We start from the raw sequence: 20,862 nt of genomic DNA, 5'->3' as shown, positions 1-20,862 counted from the left end.
TAAAAAAATAATTTTTAATGAAAAATGTCAAGTTAAAAAAATCAGTATTGCATTACTGTATGTACTTTTGAGCAATACCAACTACTAAAAGCCTCACTTATTATGAAATAAAGCTAAAGCACTAAACAAATATATTGAAACATATATATTTAGCACACTAAAACCAAAGTCGGATTAGGATAAACACACACAAAAATTGTAAACTATGCTATGTTATGCTAAATTAGCCTTTTAGCTAAATGAAGGCAAACTGGAATAAAAGTGACGAAAGCTAATCATAAAAACAGATTTAGCGATGATATTTTTTGCTAAACACAAAAGAAAATGTCTAGTTAATAACTACTTAACAATTTTAAATATAAAATCTACACAAAATAGCCAACAAACCCCAAAATCCTCTACAGTGACCATGCTACTTCCTGGTTTAGCGAGGATATTATGGGATGCCATTCGACAACTGGATCATACCATTTTTTTTTTTTTAATCTGGGCAGGGGAATAGTTTCACTTCAAAAAGGGGAATTACATTATTCTACCAAAGGTGTTTTTTTTTGTAAAGCTCCGTTTCTTAGCCTGTATTTTTTTTTTTAGGTTTCTTCCTGGTTCATGAATGATGTAAAATAACTGGACTGTACCATTTTTTGGATTATTGGTGTGATGAGAAAGTGAAAAAAACAAGGTTAATTTGTGACGTAACGGAAGAAAGAAAAAAACCTACAAAAAATTAAAAACAACCTCTAACAAAAATAAGGGTTGAGTTTGTAAAAAGTGGATGGAAGCATATTGGAGTGTTGTTTATGTGTTTGTATTGTACATTAACGGACTACTTCCTGGTTCATGGCGGGTGACATAAAATACTGGACTGTACCATTTTTGGAATCTGGGGGTGGTAAGAATGGTGAATTTATGACCCAAAGGTCTTTCTCAAAATATCTTGGAGTGTTGTGTTTTTGTTTATATTGTACATTAACGGACTACTTCCTGGTTTATGGAGGGTGACATAAAATACTGGACTGTACCATTTTTGGATTCTGGGGTTAGTAAGAATGGTGAATTTATGACCCAAAGGTCTTTCTCAAAATATTTTGGAGTGTTGTGTTTTTGTTTATATTGTACATTAACGGACTACTTCCTGGTTTATGGAGGGTGACATAAAATAGTGGACTGTACCATTTTTAGATTCTGAGGGTGGTAAGAATGGTGAATTCGTGAGGGGGAAAAAAAAACTTTCCTTAAAAATATCTTTGAGTGTTGTTTATGTGTTTGTATTGTACATTAACGGACTACTTCCTGGTTTATGGAGGGTGACAAAATACTGGACTGTACCATTTTTAGATTCTGGGGGTGGTAAGAATGGTGAATTTGTGAAAAAAAAAACTTTCCTTAAAAATATCTTGGAGTGTTGTTTATGTGTTTGTTTTGTACATTAACGGACTACTTCCTGGCTCATGGAGGGTGACATAAAATACTGGACTGTACCATTTTTAGATTCTGGGGTGGTAAGAATGGTTAATTTGTGAAAAAAAAAACTTTCCTTAAAAATATCTTGGAGTGTTGTTTATGTGTTTGTTTTGTACATTAACGGACTACTTCCTGGCTCATGGAGGGTGACATAAAATACTGGACTGTACCATTTTTAGATTCTGGGGTGGTAAGAATGGTTAATTTATGACCCAAAGGTGGAAGAAAAACCCTTTCTCAAAATATCTCAGAGTGTTGTGTTTTTGTTTATATTGTACATTGACGGACTACTTCCTGGTTTATGGAGAGTGACATAAAATACTGGACTGTACCATTTTTAGATTCTGAGGGTGGTAAGAATGGTGAATTCGTGAGGGAAGAAAAAAACTTTCCTTAAAAATATCTTGGATTGTTGTTTGTGTGTTTGTATTGTACATTAACGGACTACTTTATGGTTCATTGTGGGTGACATAAAATACTGGACTGTACCATTTTTAGATTCTGGGGGTGGTAAGAATGGTTCATTTATGACCTAAAGGTGGGAAAAAAAGTCATTTCTCAAAATATCTCAGAGTGTTGTGTTTTTGTTTATATTGTACATTAACGGACTACTTCCTGGTTTATGGAGGGTGACATAAAAAGATACTAGATTGCACCATTTTGGTATGGACTACACGATTACATTCTACCATTTCCAACAAAGGGTGGAATGAGTGGCTTCATCCAACATGTGCATTTTTATCCAGATTTGCAATCAAATGTAAAGACTTCCCCTCTCATTGCATAGAAATGTGTTGCATAGATTTTGCATTAGAATTAGTTTTTCCACAACATGCAGGTTTGGATTTTTGAGTCTCCCGTAAAGAGCCGGCCTGCTTTATGGCCGTGTTGCCCAACATCACATGCCTCCAGTGCTGGAATATGATCTCAGATAAGGCAAGAAAGTCAGCCAAACATGAAGCACCGTTCTCTGCAAAGACGTCTGGGATTCTGAAAACACGAAACCTTCATAGAGAAGAATGTTCTCGAAAAAAAGACAACACGTTTGTAGGACATATAAAGACAATCCAACTTTTAGAAGTATCTATAAGATATGAGCAGATTACCTTATCCTTGACAGCAGCGCACAGCAGGGCAGTAAAGATGCAGGATTATGAGGTGATGGTCCATAAAGGGTTTGGTGCAGATAAGATGCTTTGTGGCGTTGAAAGGGGGATGGGGGGAGAATGGACGCTTTAGGTCAACACAAACATGCAAATGTTTCATTTTCTTCCACATTTGGCTACAAACACACAGAACAAGCGGTTGTTGTGGTCTGATATGAAATTAAACGATATCTACCATGTCAATGAGTGTTTCCAGTAGTATCAGCGCTAGATCAGACCATAAAAACATGGCGGCCCATGAAAGGAACTCAACCTTTGACCCCGCCCTTTAGTCACGCAGGATGTTTGCAACCGACATATTTAGGTACATTTTTAGGCACAGTCCAATCTGTTACGGCTTACTCGATTGAATCGGGTACAAGCTGCACAACTTGTGCGTGCGCTCTGTTCAGGTGACTTGAGTGAATAGAGTACCCGATTTACAACTTGTTGCGTACGCGCTGTGTTCAGGTAACTTGAGTGAATCGAGTACCCAATTTAAAACTTGTTGCGTACGCGCTGTGTTCAGGTAACTCGAGTGAATCGAGTACCCGATTTACAACTTGTTGCGCATGGACTCTGTTCAGGTAACTTGAGTGAATCAAGTACCCGATTCACAACTTGTTGCGTACGCGCTCTGTTTCGGGTAACTTGAGTGATTCGGGTACCCGATTTACAACTTGTTGCGCAGGCGCTCTGTTCAGGTGACTTGAGTGAATCGAGTACCCGATTCACAACTTGTTGCGTATGCGCTCTGTTCAGGTGACTTGAGTGAATAGAGTACCCGATTCACAACTTGTTGCGTATGCGCTCTGTTCAGGTAACTTGAGTGAATCGAGTATTCGATTCACAACTTGTTGCGTATGCGCTCTGTTCAGGTAACTTGAGTGAATAGAGTACCCAAATCACAACTTGTTGCGCACGTGCTCTGTTACAGGTAACTTGAGTGAATCAGGTACCCGATTCACAACTTGTTGCATATGCGCTCTGTTTCGGGTAACTTGAGTGATTCGGGTACCCGATTTACAACTTGTTGCACAGGCGCTCTGTTCAGGTAAATTGAGTGAATCGAATACCCGATTTACAACTTGTTGCGCACGCGCTCTGTTCAGGTGACTTGAGTGAATCGGGTACCCGATTTACAACTTGTTGCACAGGCGCTCTGTTCAGGTAAATTGAGTGAATCGAATACCCGATTTACAACTTGTTGCGCACGGACTCTGTTCAGGTAACTTGAGTGAATCGAGTACTCGATTTACAACTTGTTGCACAGGCGTTCTGTTCAGGTGACTTGAGTGAATAGAGTACCCAATTTACAACTTGTTGCGCACGCGCTCTGCTCAGGTAACTTGAGTGAATCGAGTACCCGATTTACAACTTGTCGCGCATGCATGTTCAGGTGACTCAAGAGAATGGAGGACCAATGCACAACTTGTGTTGCTTGCGTTCTGTTGCAGGGAACTGCAGAACCCGATCCACAACTTGTTGGATTATAAGACAAATTAGAAGTTACAAGACATTTTAGCTACACACGTCATTTGGTATCAAAATACAGTTTTATGACAGCCACAGTTTGACCTCTGATTTGAGTAATTCCCTTTTCCTATTGGACAATAGTTCGTAAAAAAAGTTGGTCGCCGCTTTCCGTGTCAACAAGTCAGTCTAAATACGCCCCTCTCTCGCCTCCCCACACGGCCTTTCTAATCTCCTGAATGGCTCCATTAATGAGCCTAATGGCATGTGAGTGATACCACACCTGAGCGAAACCGAGCGGGGTGAGTGCCTCGCCGACTTCCCGTATTGCAATGGGATGCAAAAAAAAAAAAGAAGCTTCATGGCAGGGAGGAAACCACTAGAACAAACTGCTCTCGGGTGCAGCAAAGCAGACCGGGCAAAACCATCATTTATGAAGCATGTCACCCTTGGGTGCCCTACGCAAGGACAAAGGGTAAAGCCTGTGCATGCAAAAAAAATAAAAGTACTAATGATAACATCATTATGAATATTAATTAAATATTGCATGCCTTTAATCTATATTCTGTTAGGTTTTTTTTTACATTAAAAGAAACAATTTAAACTTAGTGCCAATGCCCAAAAAGGAGATATCAGCAAATGTATCGCTGTCTTACTCTAAAGGGTAGGAATCATATGAACTTAGGTCACGTGTCTATCCATCCATTTCCTACCGCTTGTCCCTTTTGGGGTCGCGGGGGGTGCTGGAGCCTATCTCACAAAATATCATTAAACCAGCAAGCCGCCTGTCCTATACAGTAGGTTAGGAGAGGTTGCCATCTTGTGGCCAAAATACTGAACTGCAAGTGACTCAGGCTGCTGATTGACTATAAAAACAAAACGTTCCAACTGTTGCTTGCCTCTTGGCACCTCTAAAGATCATGAATCGATTAAAATACAATACATATATAAATTTTTTTTTATACATTTAGTTAAGTCGATAAAATTAAAAAAGAAACGACGAAGCATTTGTAATCCTTATTTGTAACAGTGAGTTTACGCCTCAGCAGGCACAGAAAGGATAAGCTCAGTGGCTAAAAATATATGTATTAGTTTTTCTGTAAAAACAAATAATTGTCTCCAAATTGTCTAATTTTATGTAATAATAAATAAAATTAGACAATACCATCAAATTTTGACTCTACTTTTGTAATATAAAGCTTGCAAACGTATACGTGTTTCCAATACTAATTTCTGACAAACCCCGACTATAAATAACATTGGTCGATAAAATTGTTCTAAGAACACCTCTGCATAACAGTGTGTCCTTATGAGCAATGAAGAAATATAACCAAGAAAAACTTGATCAACCTGGTTAATTAGTCCATAGCAGGAATATTCAGTGCATCAATTTGCATGAAATCTTAAAACAAATACCTAAACTATAAACATTTTTTGATTAACTTGATCCATTTGGGACTGAATAAATCAATGAGGAAAAACTAGGCTAGGCTGAATTAAGCTAAGCTAACTAACTTGTTTGGAAAGTTTAACTGGCAAACTAACAAGAGTTTTTTCTTTTCGGTACATTTTAGGCAATACATTTTGCTTCCTAAAAACTATTATGTAAAAAGAGAGACTTTTAGACAGTTTAGATGCCAGGCTATGCTTTGAATCCAAGAAGGCTAAATTAAGTGACTAAAACAATGAATTGATTAACGTGGACCCCGACTTAAACAAGTTGAAAAACGTATTCGGGTGTTACCATTTAGTGGTCAATTGTACGGAATATGTACCGGTACTGTACTGTGCAATCTACTAATAAAAGTTTCAATCAATCAATGTGCGTTTTTTTCTGTAAAAACTTAAACACTAGTCTCCTGGCACCTAAAGCTCATTGATTTATTAAAAACAATACAGTGGCAACATATTTATAGCTTAAGTGGTTTAAAACAAGAAAAATGATTATGCAGTTGCAACCCTCTGTATTTTGTTTTGTCCCAGAAAGGGTAAGCTAAGTGGCTAAAATGATAAGCTTATTAGTTTCCTGTAGAAAAAAGGTACATCATAATGTGCCAAATACACTATATTGCTAAAAGTATTTGGCCACCTGCCTTGACTCACATATGAACTTGAAGTGCCATCTCATTCCTAACCCATAGGGTTCAATATGATGTTGGTCCACCTTTTGCAGCTATTACAGCTTCAACTTCTTCTGGGAAGGCTGTCCACAAGGTTGCGGAGTGTGTTTGTAGGAATTTTCGACCATTCTTCCAAAAGCGCATTGGTGAGGTCACACACTGATGTTGGTCGAGAAGGCCTGGCTCTCAGTCTCCGTTCTAATTCATCCCAAAGGTGTTCTGTCGGGTTCAGGTCAGGACTCTGTGCAGGCCAGTCAAGTTCATCCACACCAGACTCTGTCATCCATGTCTTTATGGACATTGCTTTGTGCACAGTCATATTGGAAGAGAAAGGGGCCCGCTCCAAACTGTTCCCACAAGGTTGGGAGCATGGAATTGTCCAAAATGTTTTGGTATCCTGGAGCATTCAAAGTTCCTTTCACTGGAACTAAGGGGCCAAGCCCAACTCCTGAAAAACAACCCCACACCATAATTCCTCCTCCACCAAATTTCACACTCTGCACAATACAGTCCGAAATGTACCGTTCTCCTGGCAACCTCCAAATCCAGACTCGTCCATCAGATTGCCAGATGGAAAAACGGGATTCATCAGTCCAGAGAATGTGTCTCCACTGCTCTAGAGTCCAGTGTCGACGTGCTTTACACCACGGCATCCGATGCTTTGCATTGGACTTGGTGATGAATGGCTTAGATACAGCTGCTCGGCCATGGGAACCCATTCCATGAAGCTCTCTGCGTACTGTACGTGGGCTAATTGGAAGGCCACATGAAGTTTGGAGCTCTGTAGCAACTGACGGCCACCTCTTTGCACTATGCGCTTCGGCATCCGCTGATGGTAACACTTTAGTATGGGGAACATATTCACCATTAATTAGTTGCTTATTAACATGCAAATTAGTAACATATTGGCTCATAACTAGTCATTATTAAGTACTTATTAATGCCTTATTTGGCATGGCCTTATTATAACCCCAACCCTCTAACCCTAACCAAATAACTCTAAATTAAGTCTTTGTTACTTAGAATATGTTCCCCATACTAAAGTGTTACCAAAAACATAACTATGTCTTGAATTTGAAAAAATAAAATAAAATATTTTTCACTAAAGAAGGGTTCGGTGAATGCGCATATGAAACTGGTGGGGTTCGGTACCTCCGACAAGGTTAAGAACCACTGGGTTAGAGGGTTAGGGTTATAATAAGGCCATGCCAAATAAGGCATTAATAAGTACTTAATAATGACTAGTTAAGAGCCAATATGTTACTAATTTCCATGTTAATAAGCAACTAATTAATGGTGAATATGTTCCCCATACTAAAGTGTTACCATGTTTTTTTTACTGGTGCACAAAATGAACATCACCTTGTTCAAAGACCAAAACCAACAGTGCATCAACTCTCAACAAATTACACACCTGCAAACCAGTCTGACTTCTGCTGTTGCCCGACTCACCGAACCCCTAGGGTTCGATCGAACCCAGGTTGAGAACCACTGATCTACAACAATACAAGGAATTGCTATTGTGACACCTAGTGGACACCTTTAGAACAGCTGTTTCATTCAAAAATTTCAGCTCATTTTTATACTTGGCAAACTCATCCCGCGGGCCGGATTTACCCGTTGGCGGTCCTGATCCGGCCCGCGGGCCGTACGTTTGACACCCATGGTCTAAAGCGCTGGTTCTTAACCTGGGTTCGACGGAACCTCCGCCACGAGGGTATAGAGACATCCGAATTATCGTGTAAATAAAAACTTCTCCCTATCGGCGTATTATGGATACCCACAAACAATGTTCCTTCTAATTCTGATTTGCAGGTTTTTTGATTGATTGAAACTTTTACTAGCAGATTGCAAAGGAAGAGAATGCATTAGGGATGTCCGATAATGGCTTTTTGCCGATATCCGATATTCAACTCTTTGATTACCGGTATCAACCGATATATACAGTCGTGGAATTAACACATTATTATGCCTAATTTGGACAACCAGGTATGGTGAAGATAAGGTCGTTTTTAAAAATAATAAAATAAAATAAATTAAAAACATTTTCTTGAATAAAAAAGAAAGTAAAACAATATAAAAACAGTTACATAGAAACTAGTAATGAATGAAAATGAATACAATTAACTGTTAAAGGTTAGTACTATTAGTGGACCAGCAGCACGCACAATCATGTGTGCTTACGGACTGTATCCCTTGCAGACTGTATTGATATATATTGATATATAATGTAGGAACCAGAATATTAATAACAGAAAGAAACAACCCTTTTGTGAGAATGAGTGTAAATGGAGGAGGAAGGTTTTTTGGGTTGGTGCACTAATTGTAAGTGTATCTTGTGTTTTTTATGTTGATTTAATTAAAAAAATAAAATAATACCGATAATAAAAAAACGATACCGATAATTTCCGATATTACATTTTAACGCATTTATCGGACATCTCTAGAATACATTATATGAAACAGTACAGTTTACACAGTACAGTACATATTCCGTACAATTTACCACTAAATGGTAACACCCAAATAAGTTTTTCAACTTGTTTATTTAGTCAGGGTCTGCGTTAATCAATTCATGGTAATGTGTGTAAGGTGTGTAATTTGTTGTGAGTTCATGCACGGTTCATTTTGTGCACCAGTAAAAAAGAAAACAAAACTTTTTCTTGACTATGTTAAGGTAAAGTGCGGAGTTCCTCAGGGTTCGGTTTTTGGCCCTTCACTCTCTAGTATGTACATGCTGCCGCTAAGCGGCATCATACGCAAATACGGTGTTAGCTTTCATTGTTATGCTGATGACACCCAACTCTACATGCCCCTAAAGCTGACCAACACGCCGGATTGTAGTCAGCTGGAGGCGTGTCTTAATGAAATTAAACAATGGATGTCCGCTAACTTCTTGCAACTCAACGCCAAGAAAACGGAAATGCTGATTATCGGTCCTGCTAAACACCGACATTTATTTAATAATACCACCTTAACATTTGACAACCAAACAATTACACAAGGCGAATCAGTAAAGAATCTGGGTATTATCTTCGACCCAACTCTCTCCTTTGAATCACACATTAAGAGTGTTACTAAAAACGGCCTTCTTTCATCTCCGTAATATCGCTAAAATTCGTTCTATTTTATCCACTAGCGACGCTGAGATCATTATTCATGCGTTTGTTACGTCTCGTCTTGACTACTGTAACGTATCATTTTCGGGTCTCCCTATGTCTAGCATTAAAAGATTACAATTGGTACAAAATGCGGCTGCTAGACTTTTGACAAGAACAAGAAAGTTTGATCATATTAGGCCTATACTGGCTCACCTGCACTGGCTTCCTGTGCACTTAAGATGTGACTTTAAGGTTTTAATACTTACGTATAAAATACTACACGGTCTAGCTCCGTCCTATCTTGTCGATTGTATTGTACCATATGTCCCGGCAAGAAATCTGCGTTCAAAGAACTCCGGCTTATTAGTGATTTCCAGAGCCCAATAAAAGTCTGCGGGCTACAGAGCGTTTTCTATTCGGGCTCCAGTACTATGGAATGCCCTCCCGGTAACAATTAGAGATGCTACCTCAGTAGAAGCATTTAAGTCCCATCTTAAAACTCATTTGTATACTCTAGCCTTTAAATAGACCCCCCTTTTAGACCAGTTGATCTGCCGTTTTTCTTTTCTCCTCTGCTCCCCTCTCCCTTGTGGAGGGGGGGGGGGGGGGGGGGGGGAGGAAGACACAGGTCCTGTGGCCATGGATGAAGTGCTGGCTGTCCAGAGTCGGGACCCGGGGTGGACCGCTCGCCTGTGCATCGGTTGGGAACATCTCTGCGCTGCTGACTCGTCTCCGCTCGGGATGGTTTCCTGCTGGCCCCACTATGGACTGGACTCTTACTATTATGTTGGATCCACTATGGACTGGACTCTCACAATATTATGTCAGACCCACTCGACATCCATTGCATTCGGTCTCCCCTAGGGAGGGAGGGGGGGGGGGGGGGGGTTACCCACATATGCGGTCCTCTCCAAGGTTTCTAATAGTCATTCACATCGATGTCCCACTGGGGTGAGTTTTTCCTTGCCCTTATGTGGGCTCTGTACAGAGCATGTCGTTGTGGCTTGTGCAGCCCTTTGAGACACTTGTGATTTAGGGCTATATAAATAAACATTGATTGATTGAATTTGAAAAAAAAAACAAAAAAAACATTTGATTTTTCACTAAAGAAGGGTTCGGTGAATGCGCATATGAAACTGGTGGGGTTAGGTACCTCCGACAAGGTTAAGAACCACTGCTCTAAAGTAATAAGACAAAATTGGACAAAACCACATAATTTAGATGTCTGCAACAATAAGCTTGCCACTTACCTCTTTCCAAAAATGAGCTTTGCAAAACCCTGAAAGGCCAAAGTAAATTAAGCCAAGCTAACGCTTAAAAAAAAAAAAGACTAACTGCAGTACCTTGTTTGTTTTCAGTATATTTGAGATGACACGTTTCGCCTTCTGAAACTATAAGTGTTGTAAGGAGAGACTTAAGATGGTAAACTATTCTTGAATTTTAGGACCAGGAAGGCAAAGCTAAGTGATGCTATGCTAAGTGGCTAAACCTACTACCTAAACCTACCTACTCAGTGGCCTAGTGGTTAGAGTGTCCGTCCTGAGATCGGTAGGTTGGGAGTTCAAATCCCGGCCGAGTCATACCAAAGACTTTAAAAATGGGACCCATTACCTCCCTGCTTGGCACTCAGCATCAAGGGTTGGAATTGGGGGTTAAATCACCAAAATGATTCCCGGGCGCAGCCACCGCTGCTGCCCACTGCTCCCCTCACCTCCCAGGGGGTGATCAAGGGTGATGAGTCAAATGCAGAGAATAATTTCACCACACATAGTGTGTGTGTGACAATCATTGGTACTTTAACTTTTTTAACTTTAAACACTTTTCCATCACAATGTAGACAACAGCCACAATTCTTTTTATTCTATTGTTTTGGCGACAAACTGCCCCGTAATATTAAACTTTTGCTTCCGGAAGCCTATACAGTATGTAAAAAGAGCAAATTTAGATACTAGGCTATGCTTGAATCCTAGGCCCAGGAAGGCTAAGCTAAATGACGCTAGGCTAAAACACTTTCCGTTCATCAAAAATGAAGACGCTAAATGCCAGTTTAGTAAGTCAATTATTTTATTATTTTTATGCCATTTTGGTTTTTTAGCAACATACTGCCTAGTTCTAACGATGTGCAATTGTATTGGAGCCCGATACTGTTGAGAGCAATGGCAGGCACAGGTTTTGTGCAAATTGTAAGAGTATCGGAACAGCGCTAACATTGACGACAACAACACGTACGCAACAATACTGACTTCCTTTCGGAGCAGGAAGACTTCCCTTTTAAAAACGAAACAAGATGACAAGTCTGAGCTAGCATCGACACATTTTGTTAGCCGCCAAAGGAAATATATCAAATATGAAAATGCTTCGTCTTTCCGGTCAGAAAAAATAGAGAGCGACGTCACATTAAAACGACACGACTACCCGGCTAACTGCGCTACGAGTTTTCGAAGAAAACCGTTTAGCGAAAAAAAAAAAAAAAGTTGGCTTTGTAACATAAAAAAAAAAAAAAAAAAAAAAAAAAAAAGACACCACGACGTGCGTTTTTAAAATTATTTTAACGTGCAGAAAGTCAAGTTTGAATGCATGGAAGCGTGAGGGCAAGCTAGCCGACGTTAGGAGACGACTAAAGATTCAAGCGACTTTCACAGTGACACTTTTTTAATAAAAATGCTCAAGAACCATCACTTCACATTGCGGGGGGGAAAAAATTAAATCGCACAAACTTGTTAGACTCTAAATTAAGAATCTTCTACCAAATGGTTGCAGTCACACCTCAACTCCAAATGGAAGCAAACCAATGAGCGCTTATGACAATGACGTGTTGACAACGGCGTTACTTTATCGGTATTTTAACTCTTTATTACTTGCATTCAAACGGCAATCAACAAAAAAGTAATCTTACGCAAAAGTACAATTAAAAGTACCGTCCATGCAACTGTGCACGAGCCAGTTTCGCGTCGTGATGTTATGTCGTTGTCCGACGCGTTCCCCGTGAAGCGAAACAAGGAAAGACAAAAAGAAAAAATGGACGTCCGCAGGGAAAGGCCTCAGCCAGACTTGAAGAGCAAGATGGCCACCTGGCCCAAGTAGAAGTAGATGAAATGCTTGGTCTCGTGGGTCACGTAGCTGCCGAAGTTCCTCCCGACGATGCAGTGCCAGGTGGGGTTGTACTTCTTGTCAAATTCCTACAAAGATGACAGTTGAGACATTTTTTTAAAATATAAATGTAGACAGACTACAACAACAAAAAACAGGCCTAATATTAGGAGACTATCTTTAATATGCATTTCATCGAGACTATGAGCCGCTACTTTTTTCGAACGTTTTGAACACTGCGGCTTATAAAACGGTGCAGCTAATTTATGGATTTTTCTTCGCCAACACCCATGGTGACTTGTATTCAACAAATAGTTTCATAGAACACCGACAGACACAGAAAAGGTGTGTTATCGTTTGTGCTATGGCGCCGTCTGTAGGACGAGTTTGCTCACTGCAGGTCTACAATGTACTTCCTGTTCCGTGCCTTGAACCGGAAGTATAACCACCCCTTCGAAAGTATTCTTCATTCATTAGTGATGGGTCCGGCAACACCGATGAATCGGCGCATGCGTCGAACTCATAGAGCAAAACCCTGTGTCGGTGCGTGTACCGCTTTTAGAAAGTCACTTGACCGATCATGAGCTGTTTCGGACCGATACGCGAACTGTGTTTATAAGCAAGCGCATCTGTCAACAAGATGCTGCTGCCAACAGAATCGCCGCACTTCTGTCGTTGGTCATTTGTAATTTATCGTCGTCGGAGATCATGGAGGAGCCTCAGGCAAAAAGAAAGATTTCCGCTGTGCGGGAATATTTTGATCTTGTATCGGGAAAAAAAGGTATTTGTGTTCATTTCCTTGTCGTTTCATCCAGTTCTCTCAAAGTTTCCACTCGATCTATTAGAATTCAAAATCTCTTCAAAATGATTCTCAGTTTACTATTCCTGTTTTCTGCAGGTTAAATGTCGCATTTGTACGACAGAATTGTCGTACATTAACAAATCCACCTCCTCAATGCTGAGGCATTATAGGGCCAGGCATGAAAATGAAGTTCCAGAGACACCCAGGATAATAACTAAGAAGAGAAATAGTTTAAAATTTAATACGCTGGAAAAACTTTTTTTTTTTTTAATAACTGTGTATAAAAAATAAAATAAAATAAAAAACCCAGCCCACAAGCATCCTCATTCACAACACGTTCTCGTACATTTCCATGTTATGATACATGTTCACATTATTTATTGACTGTATCTAAAAAAGATAAAAAATATTTTTATTTAAATGAAGATATGAAATAATCCTAAATGAAATACAATGACTTGGTTTATATTATTGTATATACACTAGGTCAGTGTTTCAACCTTTTTTGAGCCAAGGCACATTTTTGTCATTTAAAAAATGCGGAGGCACACCACCAGCAGAAACCATAAAAACATTAAACTCAGTAGCTGATATTGACAATAAAAAGTTGTTCTCGCAAGTTTTGGATAAGAATTCAAACCATAACCAACCATGCATGACTATAGCTCTTGTCTCAAAGTACTGTCACATCACGCTGTGACTTATTTGGGTTTTTTTGGTCTTCCTGTGTGTAGTGTTTTAGGTCTTGTGCTCTTATTTTGGTGGCTTTTCCTGTTTTGTTGGTATTTTCCTGTAGAAGTTTCATGTCTTCTGTACATTGTTGATTGTCATGTTCGGATGTAATTTGTGGACGCCGTCTGCTCCACACGCTGTAAGTCTTTGCTGTCTTCCATCATTCTGTTTTTGTTTACTTTGCAACCAGTTCAGTTTCAGTTTCGTTTTGCATAGCCTTCCCTAATGCCTTTTCTTAGCGGCACTCGCCTTTTGCATTTTGTTTATTTTTGGTTTAAGCATTAGACGGACGCCTTTTTACCTGCACGCTGTCGTCTGCATATTATGATCACAACAAACCATGTCCCCGACATCTACAAAGCAATTAGCTACCGGCTGCCACCTACTGATATGGAAGAGTATTACATGGTTATACACAGACACTCAACAACGGCACATTTGCAGATTATTATTACTGGTTTGCAAAAAATATTTTTAACCCAAATAGGCGAAATTACATATTCTCCAACGGCACACCAGACTCTATCTCACGGCACACGCGGCACAGTGGTTGAAAAACACTGCACTAGGTCATAAAATCAGTGTCAGTTGAGTCGGTCCATAGGTTGCCTGTATGGATTTTTAATGTCCAGCAGATGTCAGTATTTAGTGACACAGTATCGACACAGTTTTGCAATGTGTCAAAACGCTTCATGACGCCTCAACCCATCACTATCATTAATTACTCCAAGTAACGTTTGTAAGGTTTACAATATAACTAAAACAATTCATACTTATACAGTCCCATGTGTGATATCTGTAGGAGTGTTTTTCATGCATATTTGTACATGCTATCGTAATTTAATCAAGCTAGCGCCGTTAACAATAGCGAATATACTAACACGTTAATGTCTGTTAGTACCATTAACTTACAATAGCATTATTTTTGTATTGTTTTAGTTTCGTAAAGTCACCAAAACGCCACCGTTATTGAGTTTGTTTAGCTGATTGGAGAGCTAGCTTCCGCAGCTTGTGAGTCCATGACAAGGACTTCTGTTTTGTTTGAGCAGCCGTTTTACTGCTGTGTGACAAGCACAGTTTGGAAACAATTAAGGTATGGAAATAAAGATTTATTAAATATTGTGTACCGGTATATCAGCACTTATTTTTGGTGTTGGGTGCAGCCTAAATACTGTTGCGCTGTATCGCCCGGAAATTACGGTACAATAAACAGCACATGGTTTTAAATAAACAGCACATGGTTTTATTTATAAAATGTACATCAACACACATTTTGAAAGATCATTTGTGCACAACACTGCCACCTACGGAAGTGAAGTCGTATTGAACGAAACTTTTAACCATAAGTTTTTCTTCCTTCAGCATTACACTAGGTGCTAAACTATATATTACTGTTCAATAACCATTAGTTCTACTCATTTAATAACTATTAGAGGTGTAACGACTTATATTCCTAAGATTTGACTAAATCGACCTGTGCTTAGCAAGTTGTCCTTCCGGAAGGTCAGTATCGATCCAAAATCCTTTTGGGGAAAAAAAAACAAAAAACGCAATATATCGATTTTATTGATACTAGAAAAAGGAAATATTAGATTTAAGAATAGCAAACTTTATGAATTTTAGCACTTTTAATGATAAAATACGTTAAACGTTACTCAAGTCTGTCTGCCCGACGCCATTAGTCGTCAAAACAAGGATGGCGGATAGCTATTGTGGCCGAGAAAGATCACAACAAAACGCAAACGCGACAAGATAATATCTTTGATTACATTACAACAACTTTCACCTACAGCACGATCGCAAAAGCTACAACAACACAATGACAAAGCTGCAACACTACTTTCAACCAGAAAGGATGCAACAGACAAAACGGAAGTGACAGCGGAGCAAATTTCAGACAGACCAAGCTGAGGTGGAAGTTTAAAAACAGTGTGATGAACAATAGTATATTAGTACTATTGAAAAAGTAAAAAAATCAAATAAAAAAATGTTATTTATATACTTCACTTACTTTTCCCAACTTCATTCATTACACTGTTTTCTCAGCCATTGTGGTCCGTCAGCTAAACTAGTCTGCTGTCGGTTGTCTTTATATGGTTGTGTTTTGGCTTATAGTTGTGTTATGGCCTTATGTTGTGGTTTTTGGCTTTTGTATTTGTTGTGGTCTTTGCAATCGTGCAATAGCTGAAAGTTGTTGTATTTGCACTTCTTGACTTTTCTCAGCCACTGTTGCTCTTTATTAAAATGCTACTAGTTGCAGGTCAAACCACTGCTAATTTAACCTGAAGAGATGCTGGTTGCACTTTATTGTTGATATTTTTATTTCTATGTTGAAAAAAAAAAAAAAACTGCGAAAGTTGCAGGTAAATCTGTTTAAATGTTGGTTACTGTACTTTTATTGAAAATGTCTTGAATGTTGAAAATGAGCAGAAAATGTTTCCTCTTGTGAATTCAAACTGAAGTGTTGGTTGCACTTCATTCAGATAAGCGAATAGACAATTACCGGTAATGGCTACATTCACGTCTCGTTTGTATCCATAATTCATAAATTACGTAATTTTCCATTGTGCCTTAAATGGTTCACACAAAGACAACACTTTCTAAGTTATCCATCCATCCATTTTCTACCGCTTGTCCCTTTTGGGATTGCTGGAGCCTCTCAGCTGCATAATTTTAGTTAAATCAACTAATACATAAATAAGACAAAATCATGAAATTAAAAAGGTCAACATTTTAGTGGACAGTGAATCTTTAATTCAATATATTTATGATCTAAAAAGGGTACATATTGTAATACGAGTAAGACACATTGAGTTAGAATACTTAAAATAACAGTTGCAAAAATAAAATTATACAGATCTAAATGTGTGATTTTGGCTGTGGCGTCATATTAAAATGTGTTTTAATATTCTTGTATAGTATTAAAATAAGACATTTGACTGAAAAATAATAGTTCAAAATACATTTAAAAAACAAAAGCTTTGCCAAACTTTGTTTAGAAAATATGAAAATGTGTCAATTCTTATCTTCAATTTCAAAAAGTATTAGAGGAACTAACTGCACTTTTTTGTGCGGCGTGATCACTAGCGTGTGTTGCCTGTGTTTACATCGAGTGGTCTGCTGCTTCCTCGCTTCCCTTCTCCGTGTAAATTTATTATAGATCATTAATCATGCATCTTACCTGGAAACTACATGGCTGAGAATATAATCCGACAAATTGGGACACTGACAGCCATTTCGGACTTGGAACTGGCGAGAACAACACGAAAAGTGTTGTTCCCCCCGACCCCGTTTCTTAATGAGGGTATGAGACATTTTTCATCTAAATGGGAATATATGAACATCGCAGCTGACGGCATGCTAATGACAGCAGACATTGTACAGTAAGTGATGTTTTATTATGTTTGTTGGCTCTTATTAAGTCTTCAGCGAGTAATCAGTGATGTTTAAAAAACAAAAAAGAGCAAACATTGAATTGCGTTTTGGAAACTAATGCACCACGTATGCTTAAAATTATCAAAATACATAATTGGCTGTTACCACATTACATATATACTTACATCATGTATATAAAACCCTAGTGGAGGTGTTTGGATGTTTTTTAGGGACTCTGTAAGCAGAATTAAACGGCTTCCATAGGCTCCATTGTAAACTGACTTTTGATCAAATGTATTTAATATTTAGAATGCATAAAAAAAAAAAAAATCCACCCTTCATGTCTTTCATAATGATTGTGAACGAATTCCCCCAAAAAGTCAAGTTCCCCTTTAAGACATTATCATGGCTGTGTGCTTCATGGTCATATTTGTTTTAATATATTATCGGCCGATAAATGCTTTAAAATGGAATATCAGAAATTATCGGTATCGATTTCAAAAAAGTAAAATGTATGACTTTTTTTAAAAACGCAGCTGTACGGAGTGGTACACGGACGTAGGGAGAAGTACAGAGCAGTTGCGGCTCCCAGTCCTACTTGCCAACCCTCCCAATTTACCCGGGAGACTCCCGAATTTCAGTGCCCCTCCCGAAAATCTCCCGGGGCAACCATTCTCCCGAATTTCTCCCAATTTCCACCCAGACAACAATATTGGGGGCGTGCCTTAAAAGGCACTGCCTTTGCGTGCCGGCCCAATCACATGACACCTACGGCTTTTCACACACACAAATGAATGCAAGGTATACTTGGTCAACAGCCATACAGGTCACACTGAGGGGGGCCTTATAAACAACTTTAACACGGTTACAAATATGCACCACACTGTGAACCCACACCAAACAAGAATGACAAACACATTTCGGGAGAACATCCGCACCGTAACACAAAATAAAAAATACCCAGAACCCCTTGCAGCACTAACTCTTCCGGGACACTACAATATACACCACCCGCAACATTAAAACGCTATTAATTGACAATGTTCTTCAAAACAAATATGTAAATGATCTACTCTAATGTTCTGAATTACGGACACCAGTTAGACCAAAACAATAACAAATAAAAAAATTAGTTATTTAGACTGTGTGGCTTTAAAAAAAAATGCTTTAATGATATTGCAGTGTGGTGTACCTTCTTGATGTAGGCAGCAATGTCCTTCTCTATGTTGTACTTCTCCATGGCCTGCGTCGCACAGTCCACGGCGTCCTGCTGCATGTCCTCCGACATGTCAGCATTCTTGATGACGGCCTTCCTGTCAGTCATGATGACGATAATGCTGAGGGGGAGGAAGAATGGGAAGAGAGCGGTGACGTAGTGCGCTGAAATCAACACCACATGTGACCACTGCGAATGTCAATCACACACGTAGGACAATTAGCATCGGGGCAATTAGCATCGGGCGCGCTCAATTTCGCACATATATGTCGACTCCTTGCTTTTTGTTTTTCCAACTTCCATTTTCAACGAGTCATCCTCCGCATGGGTGACTTTGCCACGCATAGCTTGGAAACTTGACCCAGGCGGAGTGACATTACTTCGCGGAATCAGTTTTAATGAATCATCATTAAACCCGAATGGCTGACGGTACAATCACACATGAACAAGCACTCCGGTGGGCTTACGTCGAAACAACTCACCAACGACAGGAACTCACTCAATAAAATAAAAAAAAAATAAAAAAACGTTCCTTACCTTTAGTGCTGCTGTAGGGGGAAATAAGGCTTTCCGAATGTGGATTTCAACTAGCGAGTTTTCAAGATGCTTCGTAATTGCTTTTTAAACATGCACACAATGAGCATGGAGGTACGTTTGCGCTCCACTCTTGCTACCTAGCCCCGCCCCTCTCGCTTGAGGCTGCAGCTTCCTATTGGCTGAGAATCCCGCCTCCCCGCGCTGTGCAGGCGTTTTTCTTCTGCTCCTCTATGCCGGCATCTTATGTCCTCCCAGAATGCAACACTAACAATGGCGCGAAAACAGCTGATACGCACACTCGGTAATTTACTTGAAGTAAAACCCACATTTATCCATTGGATTAATGACGTCAGTCAATTATTAAAATTTTGGGAAATGGTTAAAAAAAACAAAAAAAACTTAAATGATTGTCGTGTAAATGTTTTTAGACAAGCCCTTTTTTGTCTTGTTTGTTTTATATAATGGGGTGAGATTTTCCTTGCCCTTATGTGGGCTCTGTACCGAGGATGTCGTTGTGGCTTGTGCAGCCCTTTGAGACACTTGTGATTTAGGGCTATATAAATAAACATTGATATATATATATATATATATATTGATGCTCAATCCTGTAAATATGTGACGTATGGGATGTGCGTTTGTATATTGTTGCATGTGTCATTGTCTGTGTTCTATTGTTCAAAACTAGCTATGTCTTTAGAAGGGCTCAAGTTAAACATTATCCTACTAATATAGTTTTTAAAAATGTGTTTAATTTTGAATCTGTAGAACTGAGAACACATGTCCATTGTGCTATCTTATTTTTCCATTTACATTCAAATTTAAGTCAATATGTTATTGCTACCAATACTTTTCTGTGTGGTCAATCAATTTTAAACTGAATACTATTTTTTTTTTTTTAAATAATAGCACTAGACATATTCACTTATGACCTAACTGTACAATCACAAAAGGACTGCTGACATGCAATTAAAATGGCTAAAAACACCTGCAAGTGTCTGCTCTGAGATCAATAGGTTGTGAGTTCAAACCCCGACCGAGTCATACCAAAGACTATAAAAATGGGAGCCATTACCTCCCTGCTTGGCACTCAGCATCAAGGGTTGGAATTGGGGGTTAAATCACCAAAAATGATTCCTGGGCCCACTGCTCCCCTCACCTCCCAGGGGGTGAACAAGGGTCAAATGCAGAGGACAAATTTCACCACACCTAGTGTGTGTGTGTGTGTGACAATCATTGGTACTTTAACTTTAAGTACGAGCCACATACTAAGCAGCTATAATGCAAAGATGTTAAATCATTTTGAATGGAGATAAAAAGTTTGTTTTGGTAAAAAATGTAAAAAAAAACAGGCTTCTTCAGCTCATTTGATGTGCTTTTATTGAAAATGCTAGAAGAAAAGGAGGAAAAGTTAAGCAAAATCAAGATACAAACGAGTTCCCCCCCGCATATTAAACCCCTCCCCCAAATTTTGATTCCCTCATACCAGGCATCTACGATTCCATCCTTTGATCCAACTTCCTGGTCCTGTTTTGCTTGTCAACTATTATCACTGAAAAACTTTTAAAAAAAAAAAAGAAAAGAAAAGAAAAAAAAAAGAGGCAGGTGGCAGGCTATTTAAAAAAATAAAAGTTGCTCCGGGACATCCCGTTAAAATTAGTTCTGCAATTTTGAAAATCCTGGAAAAATGGATCCCGTTCCGAGCATCCATCCTTGCCTATCACTTTCCTAATCGATCCACTCATCCAGCTCCAAGGATTGGGATCCACTGAGCCACTCCTCTCCAATCAAAACCTTGAAATACCAGGAAGAA

At 39.1% G+C, this 20,862-nt stretch overlaps 1 protein-coding gene across 1 annotated transcript; it reads right to left on the bottom strand.

Moving 5' to 3' along the window:
• Positions 1-11,792: 11,792 nt before the first annotated feature.
• dynll2a (dynein, light chain, LC8-type 2a) lies at positions 11,793-19,221 on the bottom strand. The gene is made up of 3 exons (XM_061972576.2): positions 19,053-19,221; positions 18,492-18,636; positions 11,793-12,479 (listed from the first exon to the last, which is right to left on the bottom strand). The coding sequence occupies exons 2-3, from the start codon at positions 18,621-18,623 to the stop codon at positions 12,342-12,344; spliced, it is 270 nt and encodes an 89-aa protein (XP_061828560.1). The 5' UTR covers positions 18,624-18,636; positions 19,053-19,221; the 3' UTR covers positions 11,793-12,341.
• Between the last annotated feature and the right edge of the window lie 1,641 nt (positions 19,222-20,862).

The sequence above is a fragment of the Nerophis lumbriciformis genome, linkage group LG17, assembly GCF_033978685.3.
Source record: "Nerophis lumbriciformis linkage group LG17, RoL_Nlum_v2.1, whole genome shotgun sequence".
In the NCBI taxonomy this organism is placed as follows: Eukaryota; Metazoa; Chordata; class Actinopteri; order Syngnathiformes; family Syngnathidae; genus Nerophis; species Nerophis lumbriciformis.
The sequence above is the reverse complement of the archived record's forward strand: the minus strand, read 5'-3'. Positions and strand labels throughout refer to the sequence as shown.

Excerpts from the sequence above, each read along its gene's own strand:
- dynll2a (XM_061972576.2), bottom strand. The coding sequence starts at position 18,623 with ATGACTGACAGGAAGGCCGTCATCAAGAATGCTGACATGTCGGAGGAC. Across the intron at positions 12,480-18,491 it reads TTGCTGCCTACATCAAGAAG|GAATTTGACAAGAAGTACAA; the intron begins GTACACCACACT and ends TCATCTTTGTAG.